Source organism: Oryzias latipes, chromosome 11, assembly GCF_053564925.1.
Source record: "Oryzias latipes strain Hd-rR chromosome 11, Olatipes_Hd-rR_3.1".
NCBI lineage: Eukaryota > Metazoa > Chordata > Actinopteri > Beloniformes > Adrianichthyidae > Oryzias > Oryzias latipes.
This window is the reverse complement of record NC_136247.1, coordinates 5,718,496-5,738,537: the sequence shown is the minus strand read 5'-3', so window position 1 is coordinate 5,738,537 and position 20,042 is coordinate 5,718,496. Positions and strand designations below refer to the sequence as shown.

At 40.4% G+C, this 20,042-nt stretch overlaps 1 protein-coding gene across 4 annotated transcripts in view; it reads left to right on the top strand.

The window, feature by feature from the left end:
* atxn1a (ataxin 1a) overlaps positions 1-20,042 on the top strand; it is an 81,003-nt gene that overhangs the window by 55,680 nt on the left and 5,281 nt on the right. For 3 of the 4 annotated variants that reach the window (XM_078954582.1, XM_023960180.2, XM_078954581.1), the window contains one exon: positions 14,530-16,801. In XM_078954582.1, coding sequence (XP_078810708.1) covers positions 14,972-16,801 — 1,830 coding nt within the window. In that variant the 5' untranslated portion in view covers positions 14,530-14,971. Of the gene's footprint in view, positions 1-7,113; positions 7,457-14,529; positions 16,802-20,042 lie in introns of those variants that run through there. The other variant, XM_023960182.2, reaches the window with a different exon arrangement.

The window sequence follows — 20,042 nt, the reverse complement described above, 5'->3', positions numbered from 1 at the left end:
AAGCAAAATGTTCTCACGCATTCAGTTAAAATCTGTTTACATATCCAGCTAAACAATGGTGTGTTCCCATAAACATCTAGACCTTCTGATAGGAACCTTTAAACCAGTAATGTCATGTAATGTAAGTGTTCCTCTTGTCAAATTTTACACAATTAAGATATATATATATATATATATATATATGCATCACCATGAAAATAGAAATGTGATAGAAACTCGTGCGTTTACTTTGTCCGTTATTTTCCTCCAAGCAGAAACTTTCCTTTGTTCTTTTGCTGATGCAGCAGTATTACTTTTTTGAAGGTGTTATAATCTTCATACACCGTCATTAAAATCTCCGACTCCGTCTCTATGGAGTATAGCGCTCTCTTTTTTTCTCCACGAGTTTCCATGGTGACTCCGGAAATCAGCTGTTCATTGAGAATGCCTTTATTTACTTGCTGTGCATGTGCATTAACCCAGGGTTACAAAGTCAAGCGTAATTACGCTAACCCATTTCTGGTCTTTTGGAACCCACGTACCCAGAGTAAGCAAGTTCGGGTGGACTTCAGCGAGAGTTCAGGGTTGAAGTCAGGGTAGTCTAAACTTCCTTTCTGGAATACCAGCCTGGTTGGGTTCACAGGCGCTCCGTTTAGTGCTGTGTTCCCTACAGCTTTCCAGAGTTTCCCATATTTCATCTGCCAACCTGTCCTCAAAAAAGTTCAGCGGAGAAATGAGTGGATTGGTGTTTTCAAACTTTTTTGCTTTGCATTTTAACACTTTAAGAGCTGGGATGTCGCCTGCGATGCCTAAATAACACACCTACTGTAACTCTTCGACTAGCGTGAATCAGCTTATATAGAGAAAAGTGACTTTGCATTTTGGCTTTGCACAGGACAAAGCCACTTTTCTCTGTGCCAGAATAAACCAGCATTATGTTATTTGTGTAAACAGTTAAAGAGTAACGGTAGTTGAAAGAATGTCAACATTGGGACTAAAGCTTAAATGTTCAGCGGTCAAAGTTTCAATGCAGAATGGAAAACAGATTTTTGCAAAAATAAATTTCTAAACTTTATTCACAAACACTTTCTATAAATATTTTGTGAAAACAATGCATAAACAATCTTGAAAGTCAGTTCCTTATATATTATTCTAATAATAAGCAATACATCGATTAAATTTCCATGGGGACCCAATTTTACAGCCTTACAGCTGGTTTAGGGTTAGTCCTTAAAAAAGCTATTTTGAACAACCCTACCCCTCCAGGTGCCCCTACATTCGGAGGGATAGGGAGAAGCTGGAGGAGAAGAATTCAGATTTGGCCTAAGTCTCATAAGGTATTATGTAGTTTTCATATTTGAAACTTTAAAAAAAAAAAAAAAACATTTTGCTTTGCATAGTGAATCAGCTTTGGTATTGATTTTGGTCAAAGTGAAATTTTGAGTTGCTTTAGTTGGTGTTTTATCTCCAATTAATAAAAAAAAAACCAAAGATTTAAATATCTGGCATTGGTTTTGTCCGGTTGGTGTTAGAAAACAACAACACTATTACTAATTAGAGAGGGCTTTCTATTCAGAATATGGCAGTCATGTAAGTATAGTCAATGTTGACAAAGACTCATACGCACTTAATAAATGTTGTAAATGATTTACACTTATTTAGCAGTTTACTACCTTCTAAGAAGGCTCAAAGCGTTTTGCAGTCGCATTCACCCATTGACATACACATTCACACACTGATGACTGGTCCACTGCTGAACACTGGCGCCAACCTATAACCACCAGGGGCAGTGTGGGGTTCAGTGTCTTGCCCAAGGACCCGACGGGCAGAGTGGGACTCTCACTTGCAATCTTCCGATCGGAGATTGACCTCTGCCAACGTGCCCATAATGGAAATAGTTTTTATTTTGGACCTGCCAGCCAGCCAACAATTAAATGAATCTGCGATGGATCCTATCATAAATCCCTAAAATATATGCTAACCAAGAGAAGAAAGGAGTTATAGTTGGGTGGTTACATTTATTTAATTGTATTTCTTCTAGTCAAATTTCTTTCCTCTTTGAGTTCTTCCTTCCCTACAAATGGCTTTCATCGTGCTCTTTTCTTTATTCCCTTTTATGCAGAAACATTCATTCTTCAAGTGGGATTACTCAATTCCTTTCAAAAAGGCAGAAGTGTTTCTATGTGTTCCGGCATTGAATGAGTGAGTTGGACATTTGCCTGCATAAGTCTGGGATGACTCTTAATCTGTGAGCGAGTCCGTCTGCAACTGCACGCCTTGATTGTTTGTTGATATGAATGAAAAAGCTGTGGTTTGCACATGTGCAAATCTGAAATAATGTTTGCATACACTATTTACGCCATACGTGTGTATGTATGTGTCTGTATACTCGGTAGGATTATACAGCAATAGAGGAGCTTAGCAGTGATTTGCCCATCCATTCCAGTAGCTTCCTAATCCTACACACACCCGCACACCCGCACAAGCACACACCAACACACTTCTTTGTGTGTGTGTGATCTATTAGTCTGTGGATTAGTAGGTTTGTGAATGGGATGTGGTTTGGACTGAAGTGGCACACTACACTGCCAGCAAGTTAACAACCTGGCAAAGGTTCATCGGAGATGCAGATATGTTGGAGTAATAAAAAAAAAGTCAAATGCAGACAGGTGTGGCTCAATGAATAGGAATATTAGCAAAATTTTGGTTTGTTTTGGGGATTTAATTGAAAAGTTCGATATTTATTACATATTTAAAGGATGAGTCATAGCAGCTGGACTTAAAATCTTCTTTAAAACGTTTCGCCGCTCATCCAAGTGGCTTCATCAGTCTGAATGTAGCAGGGTTCAGTCCACATTTGTATCCTCCAGGTCGGACAATCATTCCAACAGTTAAAAGGCTCATTAAAGGGAAACAAAGAGAAACCAGAGTAGACGGCTCCCCTGTAGTAATCCCCCATGGTCATTGGGTGTGAGTGTTTTGGTCTTCTTTGGTTTTCTTTTTCTAATAAAAGGGCAGAATGGTAAAAAGGGAAAAAATGTGTTGAGGCCTTCCCCTCTGTTAAGTAAAGGGTTACTAACATGTACGTGTACGTCTGTCAAAAATGTGAACATTTTCATTTTCAAATGAGTGTCCTTTGTCTTTTAGATGAGAATAAATAGTAAAAACAAATATATTTATATTATTGAAACTGTTCCTCCTTTTAGTTTGAAAAAATATACCAATGGAACTTCCAAATTCTCCAAATTTGCATTGTTGTAAAAAAAAGTTTAATGTTGGAAACTAACACTGTCACGCTTTAATCAGACATTTGATACAAACATTTTCAAAGACTAAATGGGCTCAGAGATTGTGAGCAAGACTGGATTTGATAAAATTGGTTGGATTCACAAGGACATAGGCTTTAGCTGTTGCCATCTTGGTATCAAGCAACTCCTGAACCAGAAGTGAATCAGGCTGAAATACTTTTTTGGAAAATCGATGTTTGGTCAGATCAGGAGAATGGAGGAAGAGAGGAGAGGCACAAAAATCAACAATAAACAGTTGTAGCCGAGTCATTCAGAACAGTATCCACTATCACCAGAGGTTTGTGGAGCTTTGTCTAATAGTGTTGGCTTACCATTTTTAGGTTTAGGGTGACCATACACATTTGATAAAAAAAAAACTTTAGGGAACTTCATGCTTCTTTCTCCTGACCATCTCCATGGAGATGTATCCGTGTGATTGATCGGGCAGCAAACTTGTCCTAAGCCCTAAAGAGTTTTTAAAGAGTTTTTGTGAAGGGAACCCAACAAATCAGGAGATCTGCAGTCTGCAGATCCACAGACTTACTGCCTCAGAGTTGACCTTTTTCTTTAGTATTGGTTTGAAACACTATTCACATTTTCTTCAGATGCTAACCAGTTTTTGTCATTATTTGTAATTATTTATCCCAAAAAAACACCTTGAAATATTTCTGCATAATGATATTTCTTAATGAAACGATTGAAATAAGAATTATTTGATGATCTCCTAATTGATTGAGAAACACCTGTACGTTTGAGAGGCCTAATTCAAAAGTCCCCTTTTTTAACTCAACTCTAAAAGTAATGTTGCAAACATTCACTGATGGTGTTTTGAAAGGGATGCGTCCTCTTAAAGCCTGTGTGGTTGTAATCATTTCTGTTTGTGCGGCGTGTGATAGTGCTGCACCCACGGGCTTACAAGTTCCCGCAAACAGAGTCGGTCATTATTCGGAGCTGTTGTCCATTGAGTGGGACAGAGTGCTTGAAAATGTGTAGGAAGGTGGGTGTAGCTTTTTTCAGCACAGAATGGGTAACTGAGACGGTCGCATTGTCTGTGTGTTAAAGAAGGTGAAAGCGTAAGAGTTTATTTATAGGAGATGTATACAGAATGAAACACTGCTGTGAAAGTTGTCCACGGGTTGAACATTTCTTTATACCACTTTGGTATAATTACTCAATATGAATCATGCAGAACTTGGGGAGAAACGCTTCATAGAGGAACAAATTTTACCGCAGCAGGGTTAAATGCAAATGCATTAGGCTCAGGGATGAAATCAGAATGCACGAAACAATCGCATGGCATTCAAACAGGTAGTGGCGTCATCCAACCACTTTCAAGAGCAAATTATTCATACTTTTAGTTCTACGCTGCCTCCATTTCCTTTACACATTATGCTGCATTCTTCTAAAATGTTCCTTTTTTGTATTTTGTGGTTCAATCTTTTTCACTTACATCACCTTGCTGTGCATTGACGCAAATAAGTTTTATCGACTCCCATTTACTGTAACATATCTGCATTTTGCAAGTTTTACCTGCTTTGAAATCAGCTTTTGCTTTTGTTAGAAGTGAATTTTTCCACTGCTGTGGATGAAATTTTCCTTCAAAAGTACACATTATGCTTTGGAAAATATATCTTCATCTTGCAAGGTTAAAAGATAAGGTGCTCAGAAGGTTCATCCTTTGTGGTGACTGTTTGTTTGTTTATTATTATTATTAAATTTTTACAGTCAATTCCAGTCTATCCCTAAATATAGTAGATTTTTCCATGAATGTAATCAGGGTAAAAGTGCAAGAAAATCCATTTTGTTGTTGTGTTTTTTTTTATACAAACAAATTCAACCCAATTTTATTTTCTGTTTCAGTATTTTTGTATTTCTCTTTTGTTGTTTGATAGTGTTTACTTTTTATTCAACATCTGTATTATTGCTTTATCACAAATATATGTTACTGCTAATGGAGACGCTGCAAATACTGACAAATCTGTTAAGAAAAAAGAAAAAAAGAAAAAGAAATAGCTTTTTAAAAAACTGTGTGAAATGAAAAATTAACTAAGCAATGCAAGCATAACGAGGAGATACATTTTAAAGAAGGATAATGGAAGCCACTCTCCCTTTGACTTTTGTTATACATATCCTAGTTAAGAAGTTAGTGAATTTATGAAAATTTATGTGGATTTCAAAGCTGTTTTCATGACAGCTCAGATTTCCACAGAGAGTTGATTGAGACGATACCCAAGTCTTTTCTAGAGTTGAAGTGATGCATGCTGAAGTTGCTGTATGATATATGTCAAAGTCACTACAGATAAAAATCTGACTATTTTTTATTTATGATCTAAACTAAATCCACCAAATTTCTGAAAAACTAAAAGTTGCTGAAAAGATTACTGAATATAATGACCTTGTTGAGCCGAACATTTTGACATTTGAACGGCTAGCATCAACCAATGAGATGCATTGACAAAAAAAAGCTACAGCAGTTGGATAACTGGAACAATAATAAAAGACTGTTAAATCCTAAAATGTTTTTACATATTTGTTAACAAAAGTATAAGATTGGATAGATATTTGTATAGCTATGCTGCATAAAAAAAGAACAAGGTTAACTGACTGCTCCTTTGCCTTTATTTCAAACTAAAACTAAATTGAAATAAAAGCTAAACTACGTTTGGCTTGTTTTTATTTTTTTCCCATTTGTGCTTCAAACCTGCTGTGGACACCAAATGATGACCACTGGATTGATATCAGGCTAACAGGAAGACCAACCAACACAAACAGGATGTCGTTTAGTGGATATCATGACCCATTATGTCTTGTGGGAATTATTATAATTTACTGTGTGTTTACATCTGTTTGTGTTCTTGTTCTTTTTTTTTGTATATCTCTTTAAGTGCATTTAAGTTTTTCCTCGCATTTCAAAATGTAATTTCTTGGCTCTTTTTAAAGTTTAATAATAAGAAGTGTAATATGTTCAGGTCAGGATTAGTATTAATTATGAATAGACATGTTAAGGCTTTAGTGCCATCAGTGGATTGAAGTCTACACTTAACAGGAATAGGTGTATATAAGTTAATGTGTGTGCTAATGTCTTCTGACTGATAAATCCTTTCCTGCACATGTTACATCTCTTAGCAATGAGGAGCCCATTTCATCTAAATTTACTTCCAAATGCTCTTTTAACTAGGTCAGCTATGCAGCTGAAATAGAATGCCACACATTGTCAGTCAGTCATGCCACCTAGTGGTCAGAATGAGGAAATGCGCCCTTGTGAATCTGAATATAACTCTGCTGTTGTGAGGTTAAGATAGAGGAAGTTAATGTTGGTGACATAGATGTATGTGTCCTTATGTGTACGTTTGGTATTGAGGTAGAGTTGATTCACTAAGAATGTTATTTTTCAACCTGTGTCCCCCGAACCTACCCAAATAAGGTTTGAGTGTCATTTAATATTTCCTGCATCATTTCGTATTTCCAGGGCTTCATTTCACAGTTTCTGCCCCAGATTCAGGCGCATTTATGGTTATAGATTTCATGAGCCACTCTTTTTTTTTTTATGTACTCCCTCTGTTTGAGTCTGTCCCTCTAATCTTCACTGCTCATTCCCTCCCTCCGTCTCTGCCTCTTTATCTCCACCACAGACCTGCCCTTCTCGCTGTAACACCCTCCCACTCCCACTCTCCTTCTCTTTCTCTGCTTGTAAGCGCTCTCTGGGCTTACTGCCAGCTGGCCTGTGTGTGTTTTTTTTGAATGAATACCTGATGAAGTTGGACTGGTGGGCGTGACTTGTGTGAGTGTGTGTGTGTGCAGGAGTGTGTTTGTGTGTAGGGCAGACTGTGTGAGAGCTCTGGCTCGTATTCAGCCCCTTACATAATACGTGTTGGAGCTGTGCATGCGGGACTCCCTCCCTGTGGGTGTGTGCTACCAGTTTTCCTGTGTGTGTGTGATCACCTGAGTGCAGCCTCTCAGTGGTAGTGAGGGTTTTCTTTTTTTTTTTGAGGGAGCTGCTGGCTGTGTTGGAGTGGGGTGTGAAAAGCCACAAGCAGTTTGTTGCACACAAACTCCCAAGTCTGTAGGATTTTCCGCTTGAAGGGCAGACAGAAAAAGACTGGGATTGCTTTACAAAGGACATGGCAAAGCTGGAGCACAGAGCACTTCAAGGAGGGCGAAAATGAAAGAGGAGGCGGAGTGTCACCCCGGTAAGGAAACTTCACCCGGCGTGTGAAAGACTTTCCACGAGAGTGTGTGTTTGTTCATACAGAATTGTTGCGTGAAAGTATGTCAGTAAATGCATACTGAAACTGCCCTAGTTTCTATGCAGTTGTTCGCCTTCCTTTGGCTGGTGTCCCGTCTGCTCGTCTCACATTTTTGTCGTTCTTCCCCTTCCATAAGCCCCCACTTTTGTGTCTCCCACCAGCACCTTCTTTCAAAACACCCACCAACCCCCAGAGCTTGTTAAGGGGTGAGAAAGTGCAAGTCATGCAACAGTGCCAGTGCTTGTTTGCCAAGTGATGCCCTCTGTCTTTTCTAGCTGTCATTCGTCTTCGACCCTGGTTGTTTACTGAACTCCTTGCTTGTCACCTTCTGAGCCTTCATTCCTCTTCTTTTCTGCCCGTGTGTGAGGACAACACAAAAACTTTCAGGATGCTTCAGGGCACGTCACACCAGCACCATGAACGAGAAGGAAGAGGTGCAAATAGAAAATGAAGAAGAACCACCAGCTGAACAGTGTAGATGCCAAACTCATCCCTCTAATCATGATTAGGTTTATAAATGTGCCCGTGCTTTCATAGGCACACAGGACCTTACAGTCCAAAGTATTCATTTGCAATTAAGACAAAGCAAAGTTGCTGTTAATTTATACGGTTTTATCAATTTTATTTAGTTTATTTATTTATTTAGCTTCAATTTACAACCAAGATTGTCTCAGATATTCATACAAAGAATGCAAGAAAACCATCAAATCAAGTATTAAAAAAAAAAAAGTCATATTTCTATTCAGCTTTGATTTCCATTCAGCTTTGATCATTCCAGTATAACCCAAGGCAATGTTCACACTGGCCTCAGCAACGTGTGTTCAAGGGACCACATCCAGTGAAAAGTCTATGCTAAGTAAACGCATGTCAATGTGTGTTACAGGCTTCCGCTTTCAAAACATTCACGTTCAAACATAGCTACGCACGTTTTTTAAGCTGGACTCTAGGTACAAAACCTGTGGCCATTGAATGCCCATTAAAGGTTAAATTAGTTGAACTTTGAGCAGCTGAGGACTTTGATTTGGTAGTGACGTATGGATGGGCATCCTTTTTAATTCATGGACGTGCCAAGATAATTCAAGTATGCGCACGGCCAGAATTCGGTGACACCAAGTCTTTTAAATATCAGAAGAGAGCTGTGAAAGAAAATGCCTGGGGCAAGATTCATGAGAATTGCACCCCTTCGACATTTCAGCACTGCTTTGATACAACCCAAGTTCTTGAACACGCTTTGAACATACAGTGTTTACACTTGACTGTTGCTATCCGATACTAGCGCATGTACTGTTAGGCCAGAACAGTCTCATAATTCAGAAAGCACACACTCTGATTCACAACTGTAACTTGATGCAAATGTGCAAATAAATTTGGAAATGCTGTACTGGTCAGTCGTTACCGTGTTGGCTTTAGCAGCTTAAAGGCCTGTTCACACCGGGACGAATTTCGCCGGCGATTTTCGCCGACGTTTAACGCCTCGTGACTAAACAAAGGGCACCAACGAGAGTGTGCACACCGACGCGAAAAAACGCCACGCGTTAAAGCGTCAAAAAAAAAAAAACGTCTCGGGTTCGTTTTTTTTTTTCGACGCGTCGCGTCGAAATCTATTCGACCAATGAGAATGGCGCTTTTGCACACGTGTCTGGAGCTTCTGAAGTTACAGTAAAACACAACTTGGGGGCGCTCAAACACAAAACTGCCTTGCTGAGCACACATACCAGCGAAGAAGATGGACGCCGAGTTGCATCTACACAGCCGCGAAGAAATAATGACGGACATTCTAAAATATCCCCGAACCAAGCACCAGTTGGAGCTACTGGTGCTTGAAATATTCATGTTTTCTTTGTTTGATTCTGACAAGCGTGTAAATACTTGCTCTCTTCTTCTGAGTGAAAAGCGACTTTAAGAAGCGTAAAGTTGCGCAGCGCCACCTTGTGTACAGGAGTATTTCTGTTTTACATTAAGCGCCATCTAATGTCAGGGAATGAAATTGCATGTTCACTCCACTCATCGTCAGCGAAAATCGCCTGGGTGTGAACACAAAAAACGTGGCGAAAAACGCTGGCGAATAATGCCTGGCGAATATTCGTCCCGGTGTGTACGGGCCTTTAGGCTACATTCCCACTGCAGGCTGAAACGACCCGATTCAGATTTTTTTTGCCCCTATGCGACCTGTATCTGATCTGTTCATGACAGTCTGAACGACACAGATCCGAAACTTTTGAAATGCGACCTCCGTCTGAACGGCCAGGCCACATGTATCCGACCCGTACTTCATCGACACGCTACAAACGTCAAAATTCTGCGTTGAAGTAGGCGGGAACGAAAACATAAACATCAACCATGGCGGACGATGCTGCTGAGACCAGTCAGTGGAAGGGAAGCGAGGTCACCGATTTGATTCATATTTTTGGTGACAGCTCTATTCAGGCCAAACTCCAGGGCTCTTATCGCAACCGGGCGGTTTTTGAAAACATTTCCAGCGAAATGGCCGAGCGTGGTGTTGAACTTAGGGATTACTTTTTTTTTTCCCCTTTCCGACCGTGGTCAGAAGCACGGGGGACAGAAGGCGGATCCTCCTTCGGGGTTCACTTCCCCATTCGGACCCTCAGATTCTCCAGAGCGGGTTAATAAAAAGTCAATAGCAGTTCTGCTGAGTGGAGCCTTCTTTCATTAATCGTTCTCCTTCCTCCCTAACATACAACATGAGAGGAGAACGCACTTGCAGTGCACTACTGCGCTGTACGCGTGCTCTCCTCTCTCTTACACACACGCGCGCGGCCCCAGCACACATCCCCAATCCACAACAGTGGGTACTGACGATCCTGGCTCCAGTGCCGTCTTAAAATGAGAAGAATGTAATTGTGCTGGCTCCTTTGTGAAAATGAATGTAATAATGCAAAAAGACAACACTGTTATTGACATCCATTGTTAAAGTTAGCTACTTCCGCAAACAGCGAGTGACGTCGTTCACAGTTGAGTACTCTTCTGCGCATGCAGATCACTTCTGGGTCATTTCACGTTCACACAGGAGATCCCAAAAATTTGCATTTAATTGGAAATGTGAACGGCCTTGCAAAATAAAATCGAATTTTTTCAAAAAAATCGGAATTGGGCATTAAGCCCTGCAGTGTGAACGTAGCCTTAGTGTCCATGTGTGAAACACAACATGCGTGTTTTTGAAACACAGATTGTGTGCATTTCCAAATTTATATTGCGCGTTTGCATAAAACTACAGTTGTGAATCGAACTGCATTTGTGACTGTGTGCATTTCTGAATTATGAGACTGTTCTGGCCTCATAGAGATGCCATCTATCCCGCACTACCAAATCTGAGTTGCTGATTGTTCAAAGTTCAACTGTTTTAACTTTCAATGCACAATTCATGATTGCAGGTTTTGTGGGTGGAGCTTAAAAACTTAGTAGCGATGCATGAATGCAAAAGTTTTGAACATGGAAGCCCAAAGTGTGCGTTTACATAGACAGTTTTTTTGGAAGCGGCTGCTTGAAATTGCATTGCAGAGGCCCGTGTGAACGTCGCACAAGTGTTTATTTTATTTTAACATAAAAGTGACTGTCAATGGTCAGTCAGATTATATATATATATATATATATATATATATATATATATATATATATATATATATATATATATATATATATATATATATATATGAATATATATATATGAATATGATTCTTTCAGTTATTTGTTTGTTGAGCAAAAACAGACAGAAGTGTGGTATTTGTATTCTGAAAGTAAAACTATGTTTTTTCATCCTCTTGCATCTCATTAGTGCAATTTTTTAACTTTATTGGAACTAGTTTTAGCTTCACTACCCAGCCCTCTCTCGTGATTTCTTTCAACCCAAATTCGTATTCTCCACCCATCTATTTACACATACCGGCATATTACCCATAAATCCCTGTTTCAACCATACCCTCTCATCATTTAATAAGTGTGGTAACAGATGGACCAAATTTGTTTATGGTGCATTTTAATTGTTTCAATGCAAGAAGATCAGCAGTGCACGTTTCATTGCCATTAGATTGTGTACATTGTGCCACAGATTTTGCATTTTGTCACAGAAGATATTTAACAACTTCCTCCTAAACATAATATCTAAAACATAACTCTTTTCAAGAAAAGAAACAAAACAAACAAAAGCCGTTCAAATGTATTCTCAATAGTATTGCGATTGGATTAGTTCACAGTGTCTGGTTAAGTGGGCCAGTGTGCTTTTGTCTGTGTGTAAAACGGCCTATTGCACATGGAGGCGCACAGCTTGGGTTACAGGTCATCTGATATCCACACACTTCCAAACTCACAGTCCAGCCAGCTCAGCAGGATGCAGATGACTGAGCTTCTCTGCAAATGTGTGTTTGAGTGTCAGTTTTAGTGAAGCTGTACTCTCTCCTTTTGCAATGTAGGTCATCAGGGTCTGCCTCTTTCTGTGCCTCCACCGCACTGGTGCCTCCGAGCCTCTGTTGTCCTCTGAGCCCCGCTTCCTTTTGGATCTTACCCACCTTTTTTTTCCATGAGATGGATCCAGCAGAAGTGTGTGGAGCAATGCAGACACAAATGCTGCAGTAGGAGAGATGATTTTACAGAGTGGCAGACGTGTCCATCTGGCTGCTTAGGAATGTCCAAGGCAGAAAAAACTGTCTTCTTAAAAATAACTTTAGGGCTGTTACACTTCATCTCTGCTCGGCTGGCCCAGAAAGTTCTTATTCTTTTGTTCTTCTTTGTTTTTCCACAACCGATTGTTCTCAATAGAAAGTTGCAATTTTGTTTGCAGCCACTATTAAAATTAATTCAACCATGAGTTTATTAAAACTTCTGCTTTGACACTTTACTAATATTGAAAATTTGTGGAAAGCCTGTCATCATAGTGTTTAATATGTATTTAAATTGTATAAAAATCTGCACCCAAAGCGGACACAGTTTAATGAACCATCCAAACAAGTAAAAACTCCCAAAATTACCAAGGATTTTAGAAAAAACATGGAGGCTAAATTTTTTAATATGTGTCATTTGATGATGGCTACTGTCTACGGTGTCCTAGAGTTGATTAAAATAAAAATCAACAATTTGATTTCTAAATATTTGTTATTTTCTGTTAAATTAAGAAGGAAAGCATTAGTTGCAAGCTTCTAATCAACTAAAGTGGTGGTATTGTTCAGTGAGTGTAGAAAACCTTTTATTTTAAATCTAATATTTCACATGATGTTTCTGATCTGAGACAACCTACCATTCGACTTTAATTTCATTCTTAGTTTGTTAAAATCTTATAAATAAAATCACGGGATTGATCACCTTTCTTTCGGGTAAAAATGCAGAAAGGTAACATGAAAAGGGAATAATGCTCAAAACTGCGACTGCAGTTGCAGATGTGGGCAGACTGAGGTAGGAGAATCGAGTGCAGACGTAATGACTTAAAAGGCAGTGAGGGTCGAGGAAAAATGCATCTGAGCACTAAAAACTCACCTATCATCAGTACCTCTCAATAGCTTTTAGCCATGATTGATTGAACCGTGCTTCTGTGCTTGAGCTAATATTTCCAACCTCACTTCGACACAAAAATGCATTTTCTCTTGTGCTGGTTTTGGATTTCTCCTCTTAAAAGGAGTCACTGTACGTCATAGAAATACAGCAGAGCTGCTACAGTACAAACTGTGTGCTTACAATGAGGGAAATTTTGGCCTGACCTGCAGGATCTGACTAATTACGTTGTGCCTGCCTGTTTATGTTGTTGATTAAGTTTATTAATATTTAATCAAGTGTCTCTTGGCCCACATAGAGATTAGTTAGTGGGCATCACGTGAGAATATATATATAAAAAAAGGTACAGTATATTCATTCTGTTCTGCATTGCCAGCATCTTTCTGCAAGGGATTTCAAAGCAGGCTACTCACAATATTGAATAACTTTTTTGCTGAAAGTTTCTTAAGAATATTCTCCTTGTTAGGATAATTCACAAGTCTACTATGCTTTTATTTTTAATATAATATTTGTAGAACTGGTTTTATCTGTTTCATTTTCCAGATTTTTTTCTCAGCACTTTTGGACCATTTTTAGAAATATGCAACTTTTACTTCTTTACCCCCTTGTGCTATCCTATGACCCCACCCTTACATTGACGTGTTCTCCCTACCATGACAAAAGGTGGATAAAGGTGAAGAGGATTTCATGTAATCCATGGACACCAGTGAAGATCACAAATCATTGAAGAAAAAAGGTTCAGAGCACTGTCTAGTGGGTCTAGATGACCCAACTCCCAATGTTAAAGTGCCTAGGATAGCACAAGGGTTAATAATACTTTGTCTGACTGAAATTACAACAAAAAGGCATTGGGGAAAACACTTTTCTAGGCATCTTTTTTTTCTTTCTAATTTGTAACAACTTTTGTTTCCAACTGTCTGACAAAATATCTTTACTCAGTCCTCTGAGTTTTTCCTGTATAATCCGGATTAGGTCTTTATTTACTTGTTTATTGTTGTTATTCTTTAAAATGTGTTTGCATAAAATTCACCTCAGGGAAAAAAATAGAAAAATTAGTATACATTTTTTGTTGTTGTTTATTTATAAAAATTATACATTTATTGTTGAGTCACAAGAAAATGTGTTGATTTCTTTTAAACATTTTGACCTGGGGTCAAACAGTTGAGTAAGCAGTAATAGCTTTAAAGTTCGAGTTTAAACTATTTAAATTATTTATGGCTAAGATGTCAATCTTTAACTCTAGAGGGGTCAGACTTTACAGATGTTCCATATGTGTGCAGTTTTTACAGTACAGCCTTGAGTTTAGTAGACTTTAGAGCATTGGTTTGTTTAACCTTGCTGCAGACACTTTATTTAAATGTATTTATGTATTTAAATAAAATGAAAGCTTTAGCATTTTAACCTTAACCTGTTACATCATTGTGTCAAAGCAAATAAAAGCCACACAGATAACATCTCCAAAGCGTATTATGCTTAAGTTGGAGGCCTCTTTCTAATTGCTGTCTCCCGCCTGCAGGTTTGTGCTGCGTGTGGGCAGGCTTTCCTTTGGAGGGAAATGATTCCACATGAAGTTCAGCGCACTCGACCCCCCATCGGCCTCTGCAACTGCAGCAGGTGTGACGTTGTGATGCTCTCTCCTGCCGCAGTGGGTTCACTACTCAGCCGCTAAAGATCGGGAACAGACCACTCCACATCCCCGTAAACCTTCCCTTGATATCTTCACGTCCATCTGACACCTTTGATCAACGCTTGGGGTGCAGGAATTTGCATCAAGACCTGGCAGGAAGCAGCTTTGGGTGAGCGGAATCGAGTCAGAAGAGGAGGAAAAAATTTGGAGGGCTTTTTTTGGCTACTCGATGTAGAAATGAATGGTTAAAAGAGAAAAAGAAAAGAACGAAACTAGGAAAAGAAAGGACGGGAAAGTTTGAAAAGAAGGAATAGGGACTAGGCCAAAACGCATGTACAGAGACAAGACACAAAGTGAAACCAATATGAAGTCCAACCAGGAACGCAGTAATGAATGTTTACCCCCAAAGAAGAGGGAAATCCTATCAAGCACGTTGCTTTCTGAAAACCGCTCACCTGTGCCACCTGCCAGTGACAGCCAGCGCACAGAGAACATGACCTGGCTAGCCAGTGTGGCTGCTGGTAATGAAGGCGACCTGGGTGAGCATCGTAGCTTTAATCAGTTGGATGGGGCCTTGTATAAATCCCCATCTTTGACTCACACTTCCCCCTGTTGCTCTTCAATGAGGCTGGTGTCCTCCCTTCCTGCCGTGTACACTTCCCCCGTCACACAGGCTACGGTTGGAGGGACAGTCCACTACACCCAACTTCCTCCCAACCTACAGTTAATAGCCTCACCCTACACTACTCCCTACACAGGCTATATCTCCCCACAGCTTCTCCCACCGCCACCTCCACCCCCTCCCTCCTCGTCAGCTGCACAGAGAGCCCCTTACGCAGAAACAATTTTCTCTAAGCAGGACCAGCATCGAACATCATCGGGGCGTACCTCCATGCCTCCTCCTTCAACAGACTCCATCCCACACAATGTTCAAACTTCAACTTCTCCTCGGACTCTACCATCACCTCACCAAGGAGGCACTCACCTCCCGACCCAGTCCATGCAACCCCACCGTTCTTTTGGCCATGGTATGTCCCACGTTGTGGTGAAATATACAGACGGTCCCCCTAGAAAAGAAGAAGGTGCCTCCAGACATAGAGAGCTCCACAACGGGGATGTAGAAAGAGGGCAGAGGCTTAGACTGTCCCCAGAGTCTAGCCTCTCCAAGTCAGCGAGCAAACCAAGGGAAGCCACGTCCTGTTTGTCTGCCTATGAGGCCCGTCAACTAGTTCTATCATCAGACTATAGTCATGAATCTTTAGGTCCAAGAGCCTCTCTCATGCTAATGCACAACAGCCATGAGGACCACCAGCTTTTACCATCCAGAGCCAACCCAGAGAAGCAGACAGCCTCTGCCCCCACACATCATGAGAAAGGCGGCACTGTCATGGGCAAACCGGTCAACCGGACCCCATCCTTGTCCAACACCATCTGCTCTTTCACGTTTCCTCCCCCACCAAGTGTAGACAACCTGAAAGCTGGTGTCAGCTCTCTGTCTCCTCAGACTGTTATCCAGACCACCCACAATGCTACAGAGTCGCTGTCAATGGGGCTGCCCTCCACTAGCATCTACCCACAGCCATCTATTATAGGTTACATTGCAGGGGGCAATGGAGGCAGTTACCACACCAACTTACAGCAACACTTATTCATTCCAGGCAGCCAACCAGTCATCATCCCTGTCAGTGGAGGTGGAGTTCCAACATTAGAACCTGTAACCTCCCAGATTACATCCTCCACACAAGCTGCATCTTTCCCTAATACACTCCCACACACATACATCGCTGCCACCTCCCTTAAAGGGGAATCTTCAGAAACTCAAAGCGGCTTATTCCATGAAGCTGCTCCAGGTGCAGTTGTTCAGGCCCAGATTCATCTCCCCATGGTTCATGCTCCATCTGGGCTGGTTGCTCTTTCTCCTCCGTCTGGTACAGCGGCGCCCTCTTCACTTCCCCCGTATTTCATCAAGGGCTCGATCATCCAGCTGGCTGATGGTGAGCTGAAGCAGGTTGAAGACCTAAGGACAGAAGACTTCATCCAGAGCGCAGAGATCAGCAGTGAGCTGAAAATCGACTCATCCACGGTGGAACGCATCGAAGGGAGCCAAACCTCAGCAAACTTTGCAGTCGTTCAGTTCGCTGTGGGTGAACATCGTTCACAGGTGAGAAATGTGCTGACGCAGCAAACTCAAAACTCAAGGTGGAATCTCAAAACAGTGTCTGTCTTTTGTTTTATGTACAAATTCAGCTCTGGCTTCTCTCCTTAGCTTAGCTGTAGTTTAATTAAAACTAACAGGTGTATACATTCTCACATGTTAATGGCACAAATGGCGTCCCAGCAAAAATGCAAAGAGCAACTTGGGGTTTGGTTTCTTTCCTGAAGAAACCATAGCCTATGAAAGATTTGGGAATCTAACAGCTCCTCTTGAAACATGCCATGGTCTGTAGAACCCATTTCCACCTCACAAACACTATTAGAACTACAAGCAACATATCAATATGTAAACAAACCCAAGATCATCAAACAATACTCTTTACTCTTTATTTCACTTGAAAAGAGATGTTTTTTTAAATTCGACATTATTTTTTTCACCGTTATTTAAAAATTTAATGATTTTCTGTGTGCCACCTGTGTTTAGTGTGACAAGATTTTCTTTTAACTCCTTTGTAGCAACTTTTCATTTCTCAACTTACTTTTTGACCAAGATTAAGCACACTGGGCATGTGACACACCTTGAACACTCATTTAGCCCATGGTGTCACTTCCTGATACTAACACATGAACATCACCTGCAGTTGGAAGAGGCTTGGTGTGAAATGTTGAAGTGGGGCAAATCTTGCTCCAGGCTTTTTCTTATGTAACACCAAATGAAAGACTTGGGGTCATATAATTCCAGCTGTGCAAAAACTGCAATTATTAATTTCTCCTCCATGACTAAATTTCAAATGGTTGGCACTTCCATGAGCTAAAAGGAAAGCCATCCGTGTGTCACTACCAAATTCAAGGTTCTGATTGGTTCAGCGGCTGAACGTTTTGTACGTCTTAAAAATGTGTGCAGCAATGCGGGAACGTTTTAAACACTTAAATGAGCAGTTACATATGTTTACATAGACTTTTCATTGGAAGTGGGTGTTGGAACACCTGTTGCCAAGGGTGGTGTGAACATACCTTTAGGGTGTATTCACACTGCCATCTGCAGTAACATAAATCTGACTTTCTTTTTAAATTCCAACCAAGGACATTTGATCTTTTTGGATGCAATCTTAATCTGATTGTGTTATCCCATTTACACAACTTTTACGTCTCCTACGGTCAACAATATCATAATGAAAGATTAAGGAAACCCCAAAATTTCAGACACTGTTCTTCAATTTATTCTTCTCGTTATCCTCCTGAGAACCGAGGAAAAAGAGTGTCTTCCAATGTCTGTTCTGTTTTCTATATGGGCTTAAAAAAACACGTTACAATTTTAATTTAAAAAAAAAAAAAGTAATTTAAATTCCCAACATGTCCATTGTAGAGGACAACAGGACGATATTTCTTTGAAAATAGAACTCAATTTGGAAAGTCAGAAAAAAGGAGCAGATTAAATGTTTAGAATGATATGAAAACATTAACTTTGGTTACAAACAATAAAATTCTATATCACTCTTTTGTTACTTGTTGGACCAGCTGCTACAGAAGAAGATCGACCTGTAAATTGAGAGATTTGCTTATTGGCTCAGCTTTCTCTTCCCCACAATGGACCGGTACAGCAACCGCATAACTACGGCCTGTCAATCTCACGCTCCTGTCTTCCCTCATTCATGAACAAGACTCCAAGATATTGATCTCCTCCACCTGGGGCAGGGACACTCCACCCACCAAGAAATGGCAAACTACATTTCTTCGGTCGAGAACCATGGCCTAACTTGTATGTTTTATTTAGTGTGTGAAGCCTCAGCTGCTTCACATTTGGCCACAGACCGCCTAATTCACGCTGGAGGTCCCAGCTTGAAGAAGCCAACAGGACAACATCCTCTGCAAAGAGCAGAGATAAAATCCTGTGGTCCCCAAACCAGACCCCCTCCGGCCCCTGCCTGTGCCTAGAAATTCTGTCCATAAAAACTATGAACAGAACCGGTGATAAAGAGCATCCCTGCCAGAGTCCAACATGCACCGGCCACAGGTTTGACTTACTACCGGCTATGCAAACCAAGCTCTTGCTCCGGTCAGGCAGAGACACAGGATACGGGGGACGCGGTCGAACGCCTTCTCCAAATCCACAAAACACATATGGACTGGATAAGCGAACTCCCACAATCCCTCCAGCACCCTAGAGAGGGTGTACAGCTTTGTGTACACATCTTTAGCTACAGTACACCACAGGTTGTGGTTTTCCACAACCAGGACGGAAACCGAACTGTTGTTCGTGGATCTGAGGTTCAACTATAGGACGGACTCTCTTCTCCAGTACCCTGGCATACACTTTCCCAGGGAGGCTGAGGAGTGTGATTCCCCGGTAGTTGGAACACAACTAAATCAAAAACAAATCCTCAAAAATCCTCACAATGTACTGTGAAAAGGACGGGAGACTCCAGTATTCACAAACTTTGGGGTCATCCTGATAGGCAGGGCGCCCTGGTAGCGCAGGTGTAAAGCTGTTCTAATGGACGTTTAAAAAAACACAAAAAAATCAAGTTAATAACAAAATAACAATTATTTTTTTCCATTTACACATACAGTAGTACAAACACTACAATGTTCTTACATGGTCATAAATTGTAAGAGATTAGCCTGAAACTCAATAAAACATTCAAGTTAGTCCTGGTCCACAGAGCACGACAACTTTGCTGCTCCTTCTCTGATTCATCAGATTCTCCTGAATCATCATCTTCTTCATCTTCATCATCACCTATCACAGCCTGAATCTCATCCTCCTCATCCTTTTCATCATCTGAAAGCTCCTAATCTGAATCTCCTTCAACTATCTGGTATAGAATCCTCTCTGCTTCACTTTTTTATCCTGAATAATGTGCAGCCATTAAATACATTAAAATGGTCCTGGTGTCCACTACAGTTGACATTCATTCATGTTCTGTTTTGAAACAGAAACTGTTTTCAGATCTAAAAATATTTTTCCTAACATATTTATGACCAAGAATATATCTATTTATTATGGTAAAGAATAGATACAGAATATTTGACTTGTCTTTCACCTTCCATAAAATGAGGTAAATGGTTTGGCAGCCATCTTGGTAGAGGTAAAACTTTAGGTTCCCAGCATGCAAACTTATCGCATGTCACATCACTGGAAAGCCAAGGATGTCCTCTACAGAGTAGAGTAGGATTTGGAAAGGCATCTCTTAATTCCTTGGAAATATACACGTAAACAAAATGTATAATGGACATAAATGAGTGGG